At 42.6% G+C, this 18,664-nt stretch overlaps 1 protein-coding gene and 1 long non-coding RNA gene across 7 annotated transcripts in view; one reads left to right on the top strand and one right to left on the bottom strand.

Moving 5' to 3' along the window:
* abca5 (ATP-binding cassette, sub-family A (ABC1), member 5) overlaps positions 1-18,664 on the bottom strand; it is a 31,367-nt gene that overhangs the window by 12,274 nt on the left and 429 nt on the right. Inside the window, exons 1-25 of one of the 6 annotated variants that reach the window (XM_044338326.1) lie at positions 17,486-17,801; positions 17,249-17,378; positions 15,899-16,068; positions 14,257-14,443; positions 13,981-14,154; positions 13,157-13,254; positions 12,764-12,990; positions 12,521-12,662; positions 11,817-12,005; positions 9,425-9,572; positions 8,830-9,007; positions 8,438-8,496; positions 7,220-7,506; positions 5,246-5,365; positions 5,024-5,162; positions 4,562-4,652; positions 4,247-4,386; positions 3,872-3,991; positions 3,582-3,783; positions 2,117-2,283; positions 1,681-1,808; positions 1,351-1,488; positions 1,157-1,270; positions 627-797; positions 81-194 (exon numbers count right to left, since the gene is read on the bottom strand). In XM_044338326.1, coding sequence (XP_044194261.1) covers positions 81-194; positions 627-797; positions 1,157-1,270; positions 1,351-1,488; positions 1,681-1,808; positions 2,117-2,283; positions 3,582-3,783; positions 3,872-3,991; positions 4,247-4,386; positions 4,562-4,652; positions 5,024-5,162; positions 5,246-5,365; positions 7,220-7,506; positions 8,438-8,496; positions 8,830-9,007; positions 9,425-9,572; positions 11,817-12,005; positions 12,521-12,662; positions 12,764-12,990; positions 13,157-13,254; positions 13,981-14,154; positions 14,257-14,443; positions 15,899-16,021 — 3,456 coding nt within the window. In that variant the 5' untranslated portion in view covers positions 16,022-16,068; positions 17,249-17,378; positions 17,486-17,801. The other 5 variants (XM_044338323.1, XM_044338324.1, XM_044338325.1 and 2 more) reach the window with 5 other exon arrangements.
* On the top strand, positions 138-11,607 carry LOC122971608. Its single transcript, XR_006399529.1, has 3 exons — positions 138-220; positions 9,432-9,563; positions 11,525-11,607. It is a non-coding gene; the product is annotated as an uncharacterized LOC122971608 (long non-coding RNA).

Below are 18,664 nucleotides of genomic sequence, written 5' to 3'. Positions count from 1 at the left end.
ACGAGCAGCTTTCAGGATCACATGTGATGTATTGAAATGTATTTTCTTTTAGATATCGTGATCGTAGCGTCCTGTCTCACCATCATGGAGATGACAGAGAAGAAATCCCTGTTGCTCTGGACTCGAGCGAAGCCGAAAGAGAACACGTAAGTGAAGAGGATCATAGCTGGACCGAAACCAACAGTACACAGCACCTAAGAGAGGAAGAGGTTTACAATACGTTATAGTCCAGGTGATGTGTGAAAACTAACGCCTCGTGGTGGCCATGGCGACCAATTTACTTTCCACCATAACCTAATTATGTATATTGTATATCATATCTCCTGAACCAAACATGATAACACAGAAAAAGTGATGTCTACCCCCACGTTTTGATGGCCGAGGATTACAATGATACCATATCCAACATCATAAACTGTTCAGGTTAATAGTTAACGGTGAATTCATTAATGCTATGAGAAGGAAATCACAGTATAGGAATACCTAGACTAGACTTTATAATATCATGTCTGTTGCATGCATGTTGTGTAACGTTTTAAAAGCTTTAATGTCCAATATATGGACAGTTCTATCTACGTTTGTGTGTGTTTGTAAAGCATTAAATATAATAAAGCAGCGGTACGGACCACAGCAGTGAGGTTACTGGAGTTGAGCAGGTTTCCGGTGTGGAAGGAGAAGAGGATGATGTTCATACAGGACAGGATGAGGTAGTAAAAGGGGATGTCCACCGCCGCCTGACCGCACCAGTACGCCGACGGCACCAGACCAGAGATACGCAGCGTAGAGCGACACTTGATCTGAAGAGAGAATTACGATAAAAAACAAGCAAAAATACAAGTCAACATATATCTGACATCTATTATTAGAATAACAACTACTGACACCATCAGGACACTGGATCACAACCAAACAACCAATGAATGAAATATTCAGTTTAGAAAATCCCAGAAATATTGAACACAAACAGCAATATCACTCCTTGTTTTTCATATTTTAAATTACACTTATTTCCATTGAATTTACAATCAAATCTCTTTCCTTTACTTACATATTTATGACTGTTTGTGTCCATCCTGTAATTTCACTTCTATTAGTGAGATAAATGCTTTGCTGGACAGATGAAATAATCACTCAAATCATAATCAGAAGCGGTTACCTCTCTGTCCCGGGTGTGGTCCATGGCGAAATAGGCCGGCATCCCAGCTGCCAGCATCCCCAGTATGATGGCCTCTATGTAGACCAGCGCGTACGACGTAGCGTCCGGGATTTGCTGAGGGATTATCACAGTGGAGACGTTTAATATCTTTAAACGGCAGGAAGGAAACAGGGAAGAAGGAAACAAACACTCACATAATCAAAGGGTTTGGTCCACGTTCGGATGTGTCCGGAACCGTTCAGACCTCTTAGAAGAGCGTTGCTTAGTATGTTGACGGCCATGGGTAAAGAGTGGACCGTGGTGCTGTTGAACGCAACGCTGTATCTGAAACCCTGTTAACGAGACAGAAAGGTGAACTCCACTCCATCAAAGCTCTCAGTTAAGAGGACTCAGCAGCCCTCAAACAAAGAGCTCTTCATCTGCAACAGTAGGAGGAGGTGACGCCCACATCTGATGCTCATCATCAAAATACCTGATATCAAAAAAAAGTTCAAATTCAATCTGTCCCGATATAAAAAAATGACCTTGCTGGATCCCGTTACGTTGATGGCGGCGCTGTGAGGAGCTGCGGCCATGTAGTCGCCGTGTTTCATCATTTCCACCTTGATGTCCTGAGACTCCAGGTTGTGGATGAAGTCGGAAATGTCAGAGCCTGTCGGGAGAAAGGAGAACATTCAGAGGATAAATCACAGAGGAAGAGGAGGAGGGGGTTAGAGTTGCACCCCGTGGGACAGTTTGTTGTAATTTACAAGTTGTGCAGCAGTCACAATATTTACAGCATGCAGCACTTCCTGACAGAGAGGTAATCTGAGGTCTCGCCGAGAGAACAACCTGCTACATCATTCAATACGACGTCTACGTTTCTGTTTTGCTGCCAACATCCGGATGCAAAAATATCAGCTCGTTTCCTCCCCCCCGGTCATGAAATCGTACACTTTAGAAAATCTCCTGTGGACTCACCTGACGAGTTCTGGACCAGGAGGCTGGTGGCGTATCTCCGGGGCGCCTGGTTCCTTTTGAGGAGGTAAATTGGCAGGAACTGACGGTCCGGAGAGTGAATCTGGATGTTTCCTGTAGCCAGAGACAGGACGAGCACGGCGGCGACAAACACCAGGAACAAGGCCAGACTGCGAGAGAAGGTGACGGGATGTTCAGTTCAGATCTTTATCGTCCCACAAGAGGAAATTATTTAAAAACACAAAACCGTGAACATAATAAAGACACAGCAAGACAATAAAAGACATTAAAAGTAATAAGGATGTGTGTTAAAAGCAGGTGCTAAGCTGTGAGTCAGTCATAAAGTATTAGCATTAAGAGCGGATGAAAACTTGAACACGTTGCATCTCTTTTTTCTAAGGCTGCATTCACACCAAATCAGACGATGCGGCGAAAACGCCAGAGTCAACTTTTGGAGAAACGCAACCCGACGTCACTACGGCGGCCAATCACAGCGGGAGATCAGACTGACAAGAGTTGTAAACTCCGCCATGAGGGAGGACAAAGACGTTACACCAGGACGAGGGGAGGACGTTTCTCTTCGCTTGATAACGTTAGTTAAGTTAGACTTTGCTGTCGGCTTCCCGACTCATTTTAAAAAAAGATGAGAGAAAAAGAGAGAGAGAGAGAGAGAGAGCAGCTGTGGTCGAGCGAGCTGGAGAGTGAATGAAGAGAGGGAGTGAGAAAGCCGGTGAATCAGATCAATAAAACATTATTTTCCTGATTGTTTTCACAGCGGTTACATTTGTAGAGCACAAATAAACACGCCCACACCCCGCCCCACCACTCCACACCTCCGCTCGACCCTGCTGCTGAACGCCCCACCGCCTGTGAACGCAGCCTAAACCCGGATCTCTCAGCAGAGGACGGGATGTCAAATTCCTTAAAGAGAGGACGGTCCGGATTTGACAGGATGGATTTAGCTTTCTGTATGATTTGTCTGTTATAAATGTGTGACGGTGAAGGCTGCTGACAATGTCTCCTAATTGATTCTTGTTTCATACATTTCAATTCCCGCACTAACAGATCAGCGAGAGACTGAATCAGGGATTTGTCGACATTAAAGACGTAGCCTTTGTTTTCCAGTCTTGCATATCGCCTCACTGTTTACATGAAAGCTACTCTCTTATCAATGTAAGTGCCGAGATACTCTTGCTCTCTACAATCTCTACGTCTTGTCCTCTAACGGTAGTTTGGGGAGGTGGAAATCCTTTTTTCCAGGAATCAATGACCTAACTTTGGTTTTTGGGAATGTTCAATCTGAGAAAGACATCATCAGGCCGATGTGATGACTCATATTTCTATGAGGCAGGCTGACAACAACTGCGTCATCTGTCCTTGAGCTGACTCCTGCAATCGTTGGTGTAGAGGATGAACCGTAGCGGGGACTGCCTCTCCCCCCCCCCCTCCTCCTCCTCTGAACACTCACGTATAAATGAAGGCCTTCCTCTCCCTGCGCATGTTGAGCATGTGCAGCCAGGCCACGGCGCTGAACTGCTGTCGCCACAGAGCGTGACCCGACACCACATCCGACTTGCTGTCCGAGAACGTCAGCAGCCGCTGGTCCGTGTCGTCCAGAGAGAAGTTGTCGGATTCGTCCTCCGTCTGCTCCCGATTGAACACGCTGTAGTCTGCAGACATGAGACAAACACAGACAATACTCGTTTAGACGAATGCAATGAAAGAAATGTGACAATTAACATTAATTGCTGCTCTCACCAGCTTGGTCCACTTCAGCTTCTGCTTCCAAACGGAGAAAAACATCCTCCAGTGTCGTCATGGAAACCCCATAGTTGATAATTCCCAGATTAGGTTGACAGTCGAGCTCAGAGAACAAGCCTAGGAAAGGAAAATTAGTCATTACCTGCTGCTGTTCCACTGCTGTTGCAGCCAAAGCTGAGTCAGAAATGACTTGCAGTAATTATTTTAGCATTTGTCTGGGTTTGCTTCACTATGTGGGGACGATACAGACGGTAACGAGGACGGGAAATCAGAGGAAACTATGCAAATGAATCTTTTTTTTTTCCTGGGCAGTTGTCTGTGTGGAACAATAAAAGCAAAAATGAGACGGGGAAATATTCTCTGTGATCTGACCTGAAAAAGTGTCCATGCTCTCAAAGGGCAGAGTGAAGGTCAACTCTGCCTCGTGTTGCCGTGCCAACTTCGCTTTGGGAACGTGCCTCTCAACCAATGACGTGATCTGCTCAGCTTCACATTCCTCGTTGATAGACATTCTGTGAGGGAGGAAAACATCTAGTTAAATTAAGAGCTTTATGTGTTTAAGACACAGGTTGTAAGGATGCAGGCAGCTATCATACATCAGACTATCTATATCTATAAAAACCATCCACTAGGGGGCCACGAAGGTTGCAGCAATAAAAATGCAGCAGAAAAGCAGAATCTACTGGCCTGAGATGGTATCCGACGCCACACTTGATCTTGAGATACAAGGAGGAGCCGACACATTTCAGCTGTCCTTGAGAGATCACGGCTTTGCGATCTGGAGATAAGGAGATAAAATACAACTTTATCTGTGTTTAACCGGAACAACAGATCCAGCACAGATTCTCTAACTGCAGCTAAAAATAAATCTTCATGGTGACACTATAAGTCGTCAAAAGTCAAATCTTCCTCAGATGCTCACATGCAGCAAACAGCAGAAAATAAAAGTTGAGGACTTTAGTGAAACTTGCATCTCTGAGACTTTACGTCTAATTTAAGTTTAATTAATTCAGACTTTTAAAAAAGGGATTAAAAGAGAGAGACTAAAAGCTAAATTTTGACTCTTAATTTCCAAACTGGGATGATATGTGTCTAATGGTTTTGGTGCCTGTGGGTCTGTGCGTGTTATGTAAGAGGAAGAGTTGGTACCAGCGAGGATGTCGGCTTCGTCCATGTAGTGCGTGCTGAGCACGGTGACCCTGCCGGCTCTGCGGTTCTTCAGCAGCGACCAGACCTGATGTCTGGAGCAGGGGTCCATGCCTGCCGTGGGCTCGTCCAAGAGCAGGATCTAACACAACAACCACCAACATGTGACCCGGTATACCCACACAAATACTATATGAGAACTGGTCTGTCAGAAGCTGCGAGTACCTTGGGATCTCCTAGAATGGCGATGCCCACGGACAGCTTCCTCTTCTGGCCTCCGCTCAGATTCTTGGCCTGAGCAGTCATGATCTTCTCCAAGTCCAGATCCTTCAGCACTTTGGAAACCTATCAGAGAGTCAAACGTCAGACTGACAACTCAAGAAGACGCCTTATCTGATCATATAAAGTTGTATTCACTGCTTTGAACTTGTAATTAACCAGTTGCTTTTACATCCATTTCTCCAGAAAGTCAACGAGAAACCTGGTTTCCGTAATCGGGTTAGAGGATCAGGTAGGTTTCTCTGCCATGTATACGTGTAACCGGGTTTCTAATTGTTTTTTTATGAGTGCACAGGTGCATAACAGTCAACTGCAGACTGAGAAAGTACAGCAGAGCAGCTGGATGATAAATAAATCCTCCGAAAGTTCGACTGAAACCAAAACTACACACAAAGCAGCATCTAGAAGTTTAAACAAATCTGCTTCCACCAGTGAACATTGACTATTTGTTTAATTCACAACACTTTCATGCTCTGCTCTGTAACTAATACAGTTAAAATCAGTTGGCACACTTACAAAATAAGGATGGAGGTAGGAGAGACATCTGGTTACTGATCTGCTGCATGTATACGCAGGTTTACAGTATCAAAGGGCCTCATTTATAAAACCGCATGTAGGATCCGAACCAAAAGTATACGTGCGAACGAAAAGCCAAAAATAGTGTCACCAGGAGATAATCTAATAACACATGGATGCATGGATTTTTCCCTTTATAAATCACGAGCAACTTGAAAATGTGCAAACATGGACAAACCTCATATCCCACCTCCTACGCTCCCACAGTTAACCTCAAATGATCAATAAAAAAAGGCCTCATCAATACTGATGTCATACATGTCGTTCCTGAGAGGCTCACAGCTGCAGCAGCTGTTGATGCAGTCGGTGTAACAAATGAAACAATGACACAGAGACACGGAGGAGGATGCCAAGAAGAGCATCGCTGCACACGTGCACATTTAAAATATGTTAGTTCTGCAATTCTTTAAAGTTATCTGATGTCATCGTGGATTTCTACAACTGATCATTTCATCAGTTAGTTGAAGTAGTTGAGGTGAAAAGGAATCAGTATATTCACACGGAAAACTGGGGAAAGACGAGCCAGACTTTACAGAATTCCTCCATCTGCCGCATCCTGACATCATCCTGACATCATCCTGACATCATCCTGACATCATCCTGACATCATCCTGACACATCATCATGACATCATCCTGACATCATCCTGACATCATCCTGACATTTTGACCTCATCCTGTCATTTCAGCCACAACCGATCATGAGACCATGTGAGGACCACACAGCCCGGTCCTCTACTCTACGCTCCGGGAGTTGGGGGGGATGTGACGGTGCATTGCACTCAATATTTAATTAATCGTTCAATAATAAATCACAGATGTAATAAGTTAAGATGTGAGTCGGCTTATATCTTTTTAAAATTGAAAAAGTTCACTACAAACACAAGCACAAGTAAAACTGCTGACTTGAAAGTTTATGATAAAGTGGATCTATAATTAATGTTCGAAATTCAGTGAAATTAAATGTGTGAGAGGATTATTATACAATCTGGCTTCAATTCACCACCTCACCGTCTGCGTCGCCATTTTTCTGTCCCCCAAACGCTCATACGCACGGGTCAGAGCTTCGGTACAGGCGTGACCTGACGTATATATCTTTCAAACCCTGTTTTGTGCTTAGCAACAGTTATAAATGAGGCCCCTGGTTACATAAGTGCATGTAAACACGTTCCCCCATTACCCACATAACCCGGTTTCCCTGAGTAACCTGGTTACATAAGTGCATGTAAACACACTGAATGTTTCTAACATTATGTGAAACTTGATATTAGACACAAATCCTCCCAGACGAATCCCACCAGACGCTCTTTTGCAGGCGTTTAGAGCAGCGCCGCCGTCACATTACCTCAGCATCGATGTCTGCCGGCGGGATCCCTTTGATGGCGGCGAATATCTTCAGGTGCTCCTCCACGGTGAGCACATCAAAGATGATGTTGAACTGGGGGCAAATTCCCACCAGCTGTTTCATTTCCGACCCGTCTGCGATCTCCGCCACGGGGGAGCCGTAGATGGTGGCCGAGCCGTTGGTGGGCGGGCAGATGCCGCACAGGATGTTCATGAGAGTGGACTTTCCCGCCCCGCTGTGTCCCAGCAGAGCCGTGATCTGACCCTCGTAGATGTCGAACGTCAAACCTGGAAGAGGAGAGGTAAAGACAGACGAGGGACGACATCATGAGGAGCAAATCTAAGGGTCACAGCGTTACAGTGACAATTATTTCCATTATCGATTAATCTGTAATATAAAATAATAATATAAAATGCCAGAAAATAGTGAAAAATGTCGAACGCTGTCTCCTAAAACCCAAGATGCAACCGAAAATGTACTACAGCTATGACAAATGACTATGAAGTGAAAAAATGATGAAGATAAAGTGAAAAATAATGAAAATTGCAACGTTTTGACTGATTAACAGTCTAAAATGTTAAAATATTAAATACATGAAAAGGAAAAACAAGCCTGGAACCATCAGATATTTGGCATTTTTACTTGAAAAAAGATTAAACAATAAACAAAATAGTTTCCGATTAATTAAGATGTTTTTTAAGAAGCTGGAACCAGAGAATTGAGCGTTTTTTCTTAACAAATGACTCAAAACGATGATCAAAACAGTTGCTGCAGCTCTATGTATCACCATACCTCACACAGAATATTTATCTGTTACTCAGAAAATGAGGATTAACATTAGAAAACAGACACAGTCAACCTGAAGAACATATTGTTTCAGCAATGACGTGCTAATGTAGGCATGTGCAAATTACCACCTGCCATAGGTTTCTATAGAAACCATTTAAATGTTTAATGAACAGTCTATTTTCTCTTATAACTAACATGCTGCAGTCTGATTATATTACATTTGTATTATGTTTATTTGCCTGAGTAAACGGAGCAACAGATGTTAAAAGCTGCACAAGTGAACTGATGTTATTAAAGCAGAACTTGTGTGAAGTGTTATTTTTTCAGCTCTACTTCAGTCACTGGACACACTGTGAAGAGCAGCAGGTTGACACTCTGACAACTTGAACGCATCACAGCTTTTAGAGACGATGGTGTTTGATGACTCACCTCTCAGAGCCTCCACCACGTTGTCCTTCTCTTTGTACACTTTGCAGATGTTGTTGATGCTGCCAGAGATGGATAAATAAAAAAAAAAAACAGAAATGAGAGAGGTGTAAACACAGAAGCAGCTCTCAGGTTATAGCCTGGTCCCGCTAGCTCTCTCCTAAACCAATCAGACAGCGAACCAGGACCAGAGTCTGACACTGATTTCCTCAATCAAAGGGCTCATCCTCTGAATGCATATGTTAGATTTAGATCATTTAAGCTAAAACTGCATTAAAATGTGAATTGAACACTCTGAGTGATGCTGCTGCATTAGATCAAACTGTAACGACCCAAACAACACAAAACAGAACTGTTCATCCAGCCGACACTCAGATACAAGTTCAGACTTTTACCGGATGGCCTCTTTCCCTCTGAACTCGGGTGAGACGGGCTCGACGGACTCGTCCCCGCCGGGCGTGCCGTTCACCTCCGTGTCGTACACCGAGCTCACTTCAACATAGCGCTTTCTGCGTTTGGACCAATAGGACGGCTTCAGGAAGTACAACAAGGACCTCCTCATTCCAAACTCACCTGCGGGTCAGACCATATAATAATAAAAATAAATAAATAATAATAATAATAATAATAATAATAATAATAATAATAATAATAATAAGAAGAAGAAGAAGAAGAAGAAGAAGAAGAAGAAGAAGAAGAAGAAGAAGAAGAAGAAGAAGAAGAAGAAGAAGAAGAAGAAGAAGAAGAAGAAGAAGTTAAAATTAAAGGGAAACTGCTGCAGAAATGTTCAGCTAATCTGTTGATTATTTTGTCATTTGGTTTATAAAATAGACATTTTTTCTTAATAAAATTACTCAAAACAAATAAAAATACTTGCAAATTAATTTCCTGTCAACCGACTAATTGATTAATTGACAAATCATCGCAGCTTTCAATTATATTCAGCTATACTGTGTGTTTGCGTGTGTGTGTGTGTGTGTGTGTACATACCTGGCAGCACCTGGTCCAGGTAGACGGCCAGCAGAAGGTAGAGGATGCAGTCCACAACCAGCATGAGCAGGGGCACATAGAGAGGATGAGGGCCGTTAGCCAGAGAGGAGAACACAGCACCGTCTCCCTGAGCCTCCAGGTAAACCACCTGAAATATGTATGAACACACATTTACAGCCGCGGTTATAAACCTCCACTCTCTGTGTTATTATCTGGTAACTGCATGGCTCCTAATAGATCAATCTTAGCTTATTATTGTTAAACCTGCAGTTATTTATTTTCCCATCACCTTGTAAAGCTGATGTAACGTGTTAGTTGTTTATTTACACACATATAGACGGAGAGCAACATTAGGATTAATCTGGAGTTGTAGCTCCGGTCTTCAAAAACATGTGAAGGAAAAAGCAGCTTGATGTTTCTTCACCAGCTGGTGGCTAATTCTGCCTGCCTGTCAGCTGCTGGGCAGGTGATGTACAGTGAGTTTATTAGAGCAGAAAACAGCTGCCTGCTGCATCAGGAAACTAGTATGAAAGCAGTGAGACTGAAACCAAAAGAGTAAACTAGTGGGCCGTAAAAAAAAAACAAAACAGTGACATGAATTTTTAACTTCATTGGTTTTCACAACATCTAGCTAAAGGACTGCAGCTGAAAGCCAGCTGGCTAAAACTGGCACATTTACAGAAACGTTCATTGCGGTGTCTTTATAAATTAATAAATAAAAAAAAGGAACGACGACCCAGCAAAGACCCAGACTCGGGCTTTGTCGATGACTTTCTGGGGAAAACCTGTTCGGTGGATTAGTTGGATGGTGCAGCTCTCACATCTAGGAATATATGGCTGAGTTTATTAAACCACAATCATGACGGCCAGGAGGCAGAGCTGCACACCTACGCACTTCTCTTCACTTCCATCAGAGCAGTTATCCACCTAAAAACCACATAGAAACCGCGTCTGCCTCCCGGAGGACTTCTCTCTCTGCTCGTCTTGTTAAACACTGTTGACCATCAAATCCTTTTACAGAGATCGGAACATTTAATTAGCATTAAAGGAAGTGCATTAAGCTGGTTTAAATCCTATTTACCAGATCGATCTCAGTTTGTACACGTTAATGATGAATCCTCCATGAAGGCAAAAGTTAGACACAGAGTTCCAATTTTCGTTGCTATGCAGACGATACCCAATTATATTTAATCAATGAAGCCAATCAGTTAACTAAACTCCAAGCATACCTTAAGGACATAAAGACCTGGATAACCTGCAATTTACTGCTACTGAACTCAGACAAAACTTAAGTTATCGTGCTCGGCCCTAAACACCTTAGAAACTCTTTATCTAATGATATATCTACTCTGGATGGCATCACCCCGGCCTCCAGCTCCACCATAAGGCATCTGGGAGTTATCTTTGATCAGGATATGTCCTTTAACTCCCACATAAAACAAATCTCAAGGACTGCCTTTTTTCACTTACGTAATATTGCAAAAATCAGGCACATCCTGTCTGAAAAAGATGCAGAAAAACTAGTTCACGCATGTGTTTCTTCTAGGATGGATTACTGCAATTCCTTATTATCAGGCTGCCCTGACAAGTCTCTAAAGACTCTCCAGCTGGTCCAGAATAAAGCTGCACTTGTACTAAGAAAAACTAGGAAAAGAGATCATATTTCTCCCATTTTAGCTTCTCTGAACTGGCTTCCTGTAAAATCCAGAATAGAATTTAAAATCTTTCTCCTCACCTACAAAGCCCTTAATGGTCAGGCACCATCATATCTTAAAGAGCTCATAGTACCGTATTATCCCACTAGAACACTGCGCTCCCAGTATGCAGGCTTACTTCAGGTTCCTAGAGTTCCCTAAAGTAGAATGGCTCCTCTCCTGTGGGAACCATCTTCCATTTTAATAGTAGGCTTAAAACTTTCCTTTTGGGTAAAGCTTATAGTTAGGGGCCAGTTCAGGCTTGCCTTGGACCAGCCCCCTAGTTATGCTGGTCCTCCTCTCCCTCTCCATCTGTGCACATTCAAGTCCCATTAATGCATCTTACTAACTTGGCTTCTCTTTCTCTCTCTCACTCTCTCCCCTCCTCCCCCCCCAACCGGTCCAGGCAGATGGCCGCCCACCTAGAGCCCGGTTCTGCTCAAGCTTTCTTCCCGTTAATGGGGGGAGTTTTTCCTCGCCGCCGTCACCATATGCTTGCTCATGTGGGGGGGGAACGCTGGGTCTCTATAATTAAGGATTATGGTCTTGACCTGCTCTACATGATAAGTGTCATGAGATAACTGTTGTTGTGATTTGGCGCTATATAAATAAAACCGACTCAACCCCTTTCACGTACATGTAGTCATTTGATTCTTTGTTAATATATATTTTTTAAAATGTATTTGTGTGTTTGTTACCTGCGCAATCCCGATTGAGAAGGCACTGGGGGAGAGCAGGCAGAGGAGCCAGACCAGCGGCTGTGGGAAGTCCTTCATCAGCACGGTGAACAGCGACAGGCAGCCGAACACCACCGTCAGCATGGAGCCCACCGTGCTGGCAAACTTGGGCTTCTTAAATAACGGAGTCAGCATGAAGGAGAAAAAGATCTGGGAGGCAAAGATGGAAAGAAATCAGAAAGAAACCAGGATTTTGACTCAACAACGGTGTTAAAATATCACTAGTTTAAAGATTGTATCGGGGAAGAAATCAGCAACAACTGCTGCCCTGTTATTTTGCAACTGGTCTTTTTTTTTTTTTTTTTTGCTGTTTCCATGGCAATCACCAGGAAGCTAATGTATTCCCATGTGGCTCAGGAATTATGAATGATGCAGCGTAGAGCAAACAAAGCTTTTCCTGCTTTTTAAAAAATCGCCTTACGAGAACACAAACGTTTATTCAGTAGAAAGCAGCTTAAATGAAAAAAAACTGTTCACGGTGAGGTCTGAGGATTATCCAGAATAACAGATATATTGTTTCTGGAAATACATGTTGATGTTGAAATTATAAAATAGTCATTTTGAGCGTCACAAACAAAATCATATTCGTCTGCGGAGACAGAAATATCTGCATGAATAGATACGACTAGACATGTTTATTTCCCCTCTGCAGCAGATCTACTCACAGATGATATTCCATAGAGGAAGATGAGGAAAAAGATGACAAAGAAGTCGCTGTTAGGGAACAGTGCCGTGTACGTAGCGATGATGGACATCAGGATGGACATGGTGGTCACCAGAGCGGCATACAGGAGGCCCCACGACAACCTGTCGCATAAAAACACAGGAAGCAGAGTTTCACAGGTTATTTTCATACAAACGAAACATTAACAAGTGTCTGAAACTGTCGTCTTTGAATCCTTCCTCACCAGAAGGAGGTGTCGTAGAGCCCCATCATGGTCATGGTGTCTTTGAGGCGGTGTTCCTTCTCAGCCGCCACGTTGACGATGAGGAAAGTGACGAAGGGTGTGAAAGCTAGAACCAGGTAGATGGAGATGAGGGCGTGCGGGAATTTCTGCACCTCCACGGAGCCCGGCTGACCCATCATCACCACCTTCAGGTCCATCTCGCTCCACACCGAGCGCTTCGTCTGCATCTGCACGCGACGGATGGACCATCAGAATCATTTATCAGCCATTTTTTATAACACTTAATACTTATATAATATGTGATCCTGAACAACACACTCAGTGCATCCCTTCTTTAGGGTCAAGTAGGCTTCACCCCTGTTGAAAATCCTTCACATCTCTGGCTTTTCTCACCTGGATGATGGCAGCATCGATCAGAGACTGGAGGCGGATGAAGCCGGAGTACCAGTAATTAGCCGCTCTGCAGTTCACCGAGCTGGCGAAGCAGTTGGCTGGAAGAGAACAAGCGGCACGACGACAAGATGAGAAACACTTCACGTGTCAGCTCTAGTCGGTGAATCCATTTACATCTAAAATAAAAGTACGGTACAACTTAACCCAAACTCACTGACACCTGATTCAGACTGATTTATTCCTTACTTACAAGATCCTCTTAAGAAATATCAGCATGAATAAAATGCAACCTCCGGGATATCATATGATTCCACAAATTTACAGGAACAACGAGTTTCCAGTCCAGTTTTTTAGATTAGCTACTTAAGAACATTAACAGACTTGTCTTGGAGCCTCTCCAGCATTGTCATGGTTGTGTACCTACTTCGTCAGGAGCGATTACTAACCTCTCTATCAAAAGCCTGATAGCATTGTGCACAGAAGGCTTTATCTTTATTTATAGATCCTGGTGGTCTACGTGAAAAAGGCTCTTGTTGACTGCTTACTGAGGACGATACGGAAGGACGGCTCCAGTCTCAGCGATTATAAACCTTTTTCTTTTCCACAATAACAAAGACTAACTGGACTTCCAGTTGATTTGGTAGAAACAGTGATTCATGAATCCATCATTAAATGTCTTGGAAATGTCTTAACTGTGTTTTTACAAACTATTTTCAATCTAGCACTAAACTACTTTCAAAAAGGAAGTATGTAGCACAAAACCATTTCAAATTTAATCTTTAAAAATATGGAAAATATTAGTATACATAAATTAAATAAATCACCGATGGACTCTGTGTAATCGCTGGGAAGGGGCAGCTGGTTGTACGGGAAGCGCAGCCTATAAGACGTGGCGGAGCTGTCCATGAACACAACGCCGACGTAGCTGGACGGCTCGTACAGGCTGGCGTTCTCCAGGTCCTCCTCGCTGGCAAACATCTCCAGATGATCCTGCATGTCTGAAAACATGAGGAGGAGGAGGATAAAAGTGCTGTAAATAACCATTTCTCACAGATCAACAACAGGGATGTCTTGTGCTGTAGGTGTGAATTTACACTTACGCATCTCTTGGGCCACCTCCTCCATGATGTGGTTGGTGATGTTAGTGATCGGTGTGTAGCCCAGGCCCTTGAAGAAGTGGTCGTCCCGCTCCAGCTCCATGGTGCTGATGCCTCCATAATAAACGTGAGGGTTCAGGGTGCTGATGAGTATCAGGAGACCCAGCAGCAGCAGAGGTAAGATCAGTTCCTGTACACACACACACACACAAACAAATAGAAGGAAAAGCTTGTAAGAAAACACAAACAAACATGATTTACCACAGCTCAAATCTTACTCTAGGTTATTCCCACAAAACACAGTTAATAAAAACTATTACTGCTACTTTTCCATTCATCTTTTTCCATTCGCTTAATCCTGTTTGGATTCTTTTGGTATCTAATCAAAGCTTGTGGCAGATCATGAATCATCTCTTATTTTCCTTCCTACTGATAAACTTTCAGTACCGTCAAACCTCAGGACAAACCACAGCAACCATTCCTTCTCCCTTCGCTCCTATAAACATGTTACTGAGCTTGACCTTGAGCAACACGGTAAATTGAAACCATAAATTGGGAGCCAATGCCATGTCAGGAGCTAATCTCAGAGCCGATCTGTCTTTAAAAAAACAGCTTCAGAGCAAGAAATATGTCAGGACTTGTGTTTGACACAGTTGCACCGGGAAAACTTGATCAGGGCCTGTAAGACAAGATCTACAGAGATTTAGATGATCTGCCTTAACAAAAGAACTAAAATCTAATTTGTCGCTCAAACAAATGATTTGGTTTTCATTAAAATGGTATTCTTTCCAGGTCCTCCAGCACACTGAATGAAAGGATTCATTTGATTCCTAGTAAATGGGGGGGGGTAATGGTTATCCTGGGCTTAAGCAACCAGTTGGCATCTCTGGTATGAAGTAAACAAGCTGTATTATTCACACTGCAGCTCAGGGAAACCCTGAACTTTCCTTACTGCTGGTAAGAAAGCTGCAGGAAGTCCCCCAGAGCTACCCTTCCGACGAAAAGTTGATACACGGAGCCATTAAAAATGCATCGGTGCAACTTAAAGCCAAATAAAAAATGCATGGTCCGACAAAGAAGAAATGGAAAAGGGGGACACGGTGCGAGCTATCTTGTTTGTTTAATCCCTAAAAAATCTAATTTTTTACGCTGCATGTGAATTAAAGATTACTTCAACAAGGACAAAAGGTTTGGTGTTGTTTGTTTTTTTTTTTGGTTGCACCGGAGCAGCTTCAGGTTTACTGACTCACAGCACACAGGCGTGACAACACGACCACATCAGAAGACTTATTCACTGCAGCTGAAACTCTGCAGCAACCACAGAGAACGCTCTCTCACACAGAAACACCCAGATCGTGGACCATGACTGTCTTGAGAAGAAATATGCATGTGTGCAAAATAAAACTTTATAAATAGACACTGATTCAGCTGTCGGTTGTTGAAATATAACCAGTAGAGTGTGCAGATGTTTAACTCATCATCTATAAATTATCTACATTAAGTTGCACACTTGCACTGTGCAAAAGGTGTGTTATTGTTCCATATTTCAAACTAATTATTGACTCGGCTGCATGATAATTTGAGGAATTGAAAGGACAAATTGTCAAACACACCCTGAAGAGATTCACTGCTGAAAGTTAATCACCTGCAAACTCTGTTGCTTGGTCCTCCATTTGATCAGCAGATTCTTGTAAAGAAGACTTCTTGTTTGGTGCCAGACTCCAGCATCTCTTCTGTACACGGGCTGCATACTTCCAGCATGCCTCATCTGGATGATGTACGGACGAGAAGTCGTCTCCCTTATGCTGGCCTCAGCTGCAGGTCAAAGACAAGCCAGAGGAGATAAGACACTTCCAACCTGGACATTACTTAGTACAGCTGCGATTATTAACAGATTGTCAGAAAAACTATTTCTATAACTGAGTAATCGTTTAGTCATTTTTTTTTTAAAGAAAATAAACACTAAAATTCTCTGGTTCCAGCTTCTTAAATGTGAATATTTTCTGGTTTCTTTAGTCTTCTGTGATAATAAACTGAATATCTTTGGGTCGTGGACTGTTGACATGTCTGACATTTCACAGACTAAACGACTAATCAAGAAAATAAGCAACAAATTAAAATAATATTACCCTTATTTTGATAGAAATTTCAACAGAAATGTGATCATGAATCATAGACGGAGTGACAAATTACTCTATCATATATAATATAAACTAAACTAGCTAACTGTATATAAAGTAGTGTAAACTAGCTCCACCTCCAGCAGCTACAACAGTAACATGCTGCTCTAACACTGATGCTTCACTATTAATAATCTAATGATGTCATATATAATAATATATCAGTCAGAGGGACCAAACCACTACTTTTACTGCAATACTTTAACTACATCAAGCTCATAATACTTATGTACTTTTACTGCAATACTTAAACTACATCAAGCTCATAATACTTATGTACTTTTACTGCAATACTTAAACTACATCAAGCTCATAATACTTATGTACTTTTACTGTAGTGGGATTTTTCCTGCAGGTCTTTCACGTATTTTTACATTGCTGTATTGGTATTTTTACTTAAATAAATGAGCTGAATACTTCTTCCACCACTTGCACTTAACTTATAAGGTCTTTCGTTTCTATGCATGTCTAACAAGGTGGAAAATGATGATTTAAAACTACCTCAGTTAGAGAGGCAGCATGGTTTGGTTTTTCTCATCTTCTCAGTGAGTCATCGGCTGCTTCAGAGCAGCTCACACCGGAGCGAGGCTGCGCTTCACCGGCTGCAGTGTTGACACCTGGCTGCATTATCACCATAACCGTAAAGCGGCTTTTAGTCAAATGTACCACAAACAAAAACCTACCTGTCACATCAGCATTTAACCAGTTATCAAACAGCTAGCTGACCTTAGCCTCCGTAATAACGCGAACCTGGTATGTTGGCAAGATTAACAAAATTGTTGGTTTTAATGCGAAAAGCGTAGTCTGACACTTACTGGGAATTAGAGAAAAATGTAGCTGTTTACATATAAAAAAGAGGAGACTGGAAAGTGTAACCGCCTGAAATAAGACGCTAACCGCCAGCGCGAGTCAAGCTAGCAAGCTGCAGCAACACAGCCGATATCTCTGAGGGAAAAAACACACATGCATTGAGAAAAGCATTCCTTTAACATACTCACGTATGAAATACATTAAGGCATATCTTTCCACAAATTGTGAATTAGCGGCCTTACATTACAGATGTTATTTTATGTCAGTAAACCTCCCGAGAAAGGAGCTCCCTTGTTTCCTAGAACGTCGCTACTTCCTCCTGTCAAATGCATGTCCCACAAAAATGTGACGTCGACCAATCAGATCTGGCCCACGTGTTAATGACAACGGTTTGAACCAATCAGAGAGTCCCCGAATAGCTTTTATTGGCCTATTACAAACAGAGAATATCAACATGCAGCATAAACTGAACACACGCCACTTTCTGGATGATTTAACTTAAATTATAAAATTAAATTTAAAGATCCCCTCCAGACATGTTTTAAGACACATTAAAATACGCTGCTTTGAATAATAATTTGTGTCTGATGTTTTTTCTCCACAAACTAGTGCCTAATTAGAAATTCTTAAAATTACATCTACTCCTTCTCCCTCATTAAAAACGCAGAATCTATGAATATGTAAATATTTGCATTTTCAAAAGTTCAGCTGCCGGACACAAGGTGCCTCCTCTTTCACTGAAAAGTCCATTCAGTGTTTGTGCACTGGAGGCTTCAAGTTTCCACGTCACACTTGTGTAAGTTACATACTGGACCAGGATCAGCTTCCAACTTATGTCACAAATCCTGCTCCTTACACTCAGATTTAAAGTGAGCTCAGAGAAACTTTCCTCCTTCAGCAGATGAATGTGAAAACAGTCTTCTAGTCACAGTTCTACCTTTCCAGTAGGACTGAATATCTTTCACTGGGAGGATACGGGTCTAGATTGCTCCCTGTCACCTGTGGTGTTCCGCAAGGATCCGTTCTCGGCCCCATCCTGTTTACCTTCTAAACGCTCCCCCTTGAACTTGTCATCAGCAGACGTGAGATGTCTTTTCATTGCTAAGCTGATGATACCTTTCAAAACCACCCCAAACCCTTCTGCATCCAGTCAGGCCTCAGCACCCGTCTTTAGGAGATAAAAGCCTGGATGAGCACAAATTTTCTCCAGTTAAACAGCAGCAAAACTGAAACTCTTCGTACTGGCTCTCCACAAGAGATCCAGTCATCCTCCATACCTCATCTCACCTTTGACAGCCAGGACCTCCCCCTTTTCCTCCTCAGGCACAAATCTGGGTGTTAGGTTTGACTCTCAGCTGAGTTTTGATGACCATATAAAACATCTATGCAAAACCTCTCAAAAACATCTCTAAACTCTGCCT

This window comes from Thunnus albacares, chromosome 20 (genome assembly GCF_914725855.1).
Source record: "Thunnus albacares chromosome 20, fThuAlb1.1, whole genome shotgun sequence".
Taxonomy (NCBI): Eukaryota; Metazoa; Chordata; class Actinopteri; order Scombriformes; family Scombridae; genus Thunnus; species Thunnus albacares.
Note: the sequence above shows the minus strand (reverse complement) of the source record. Positions and strands in the feature narration are given on the sequence as shown.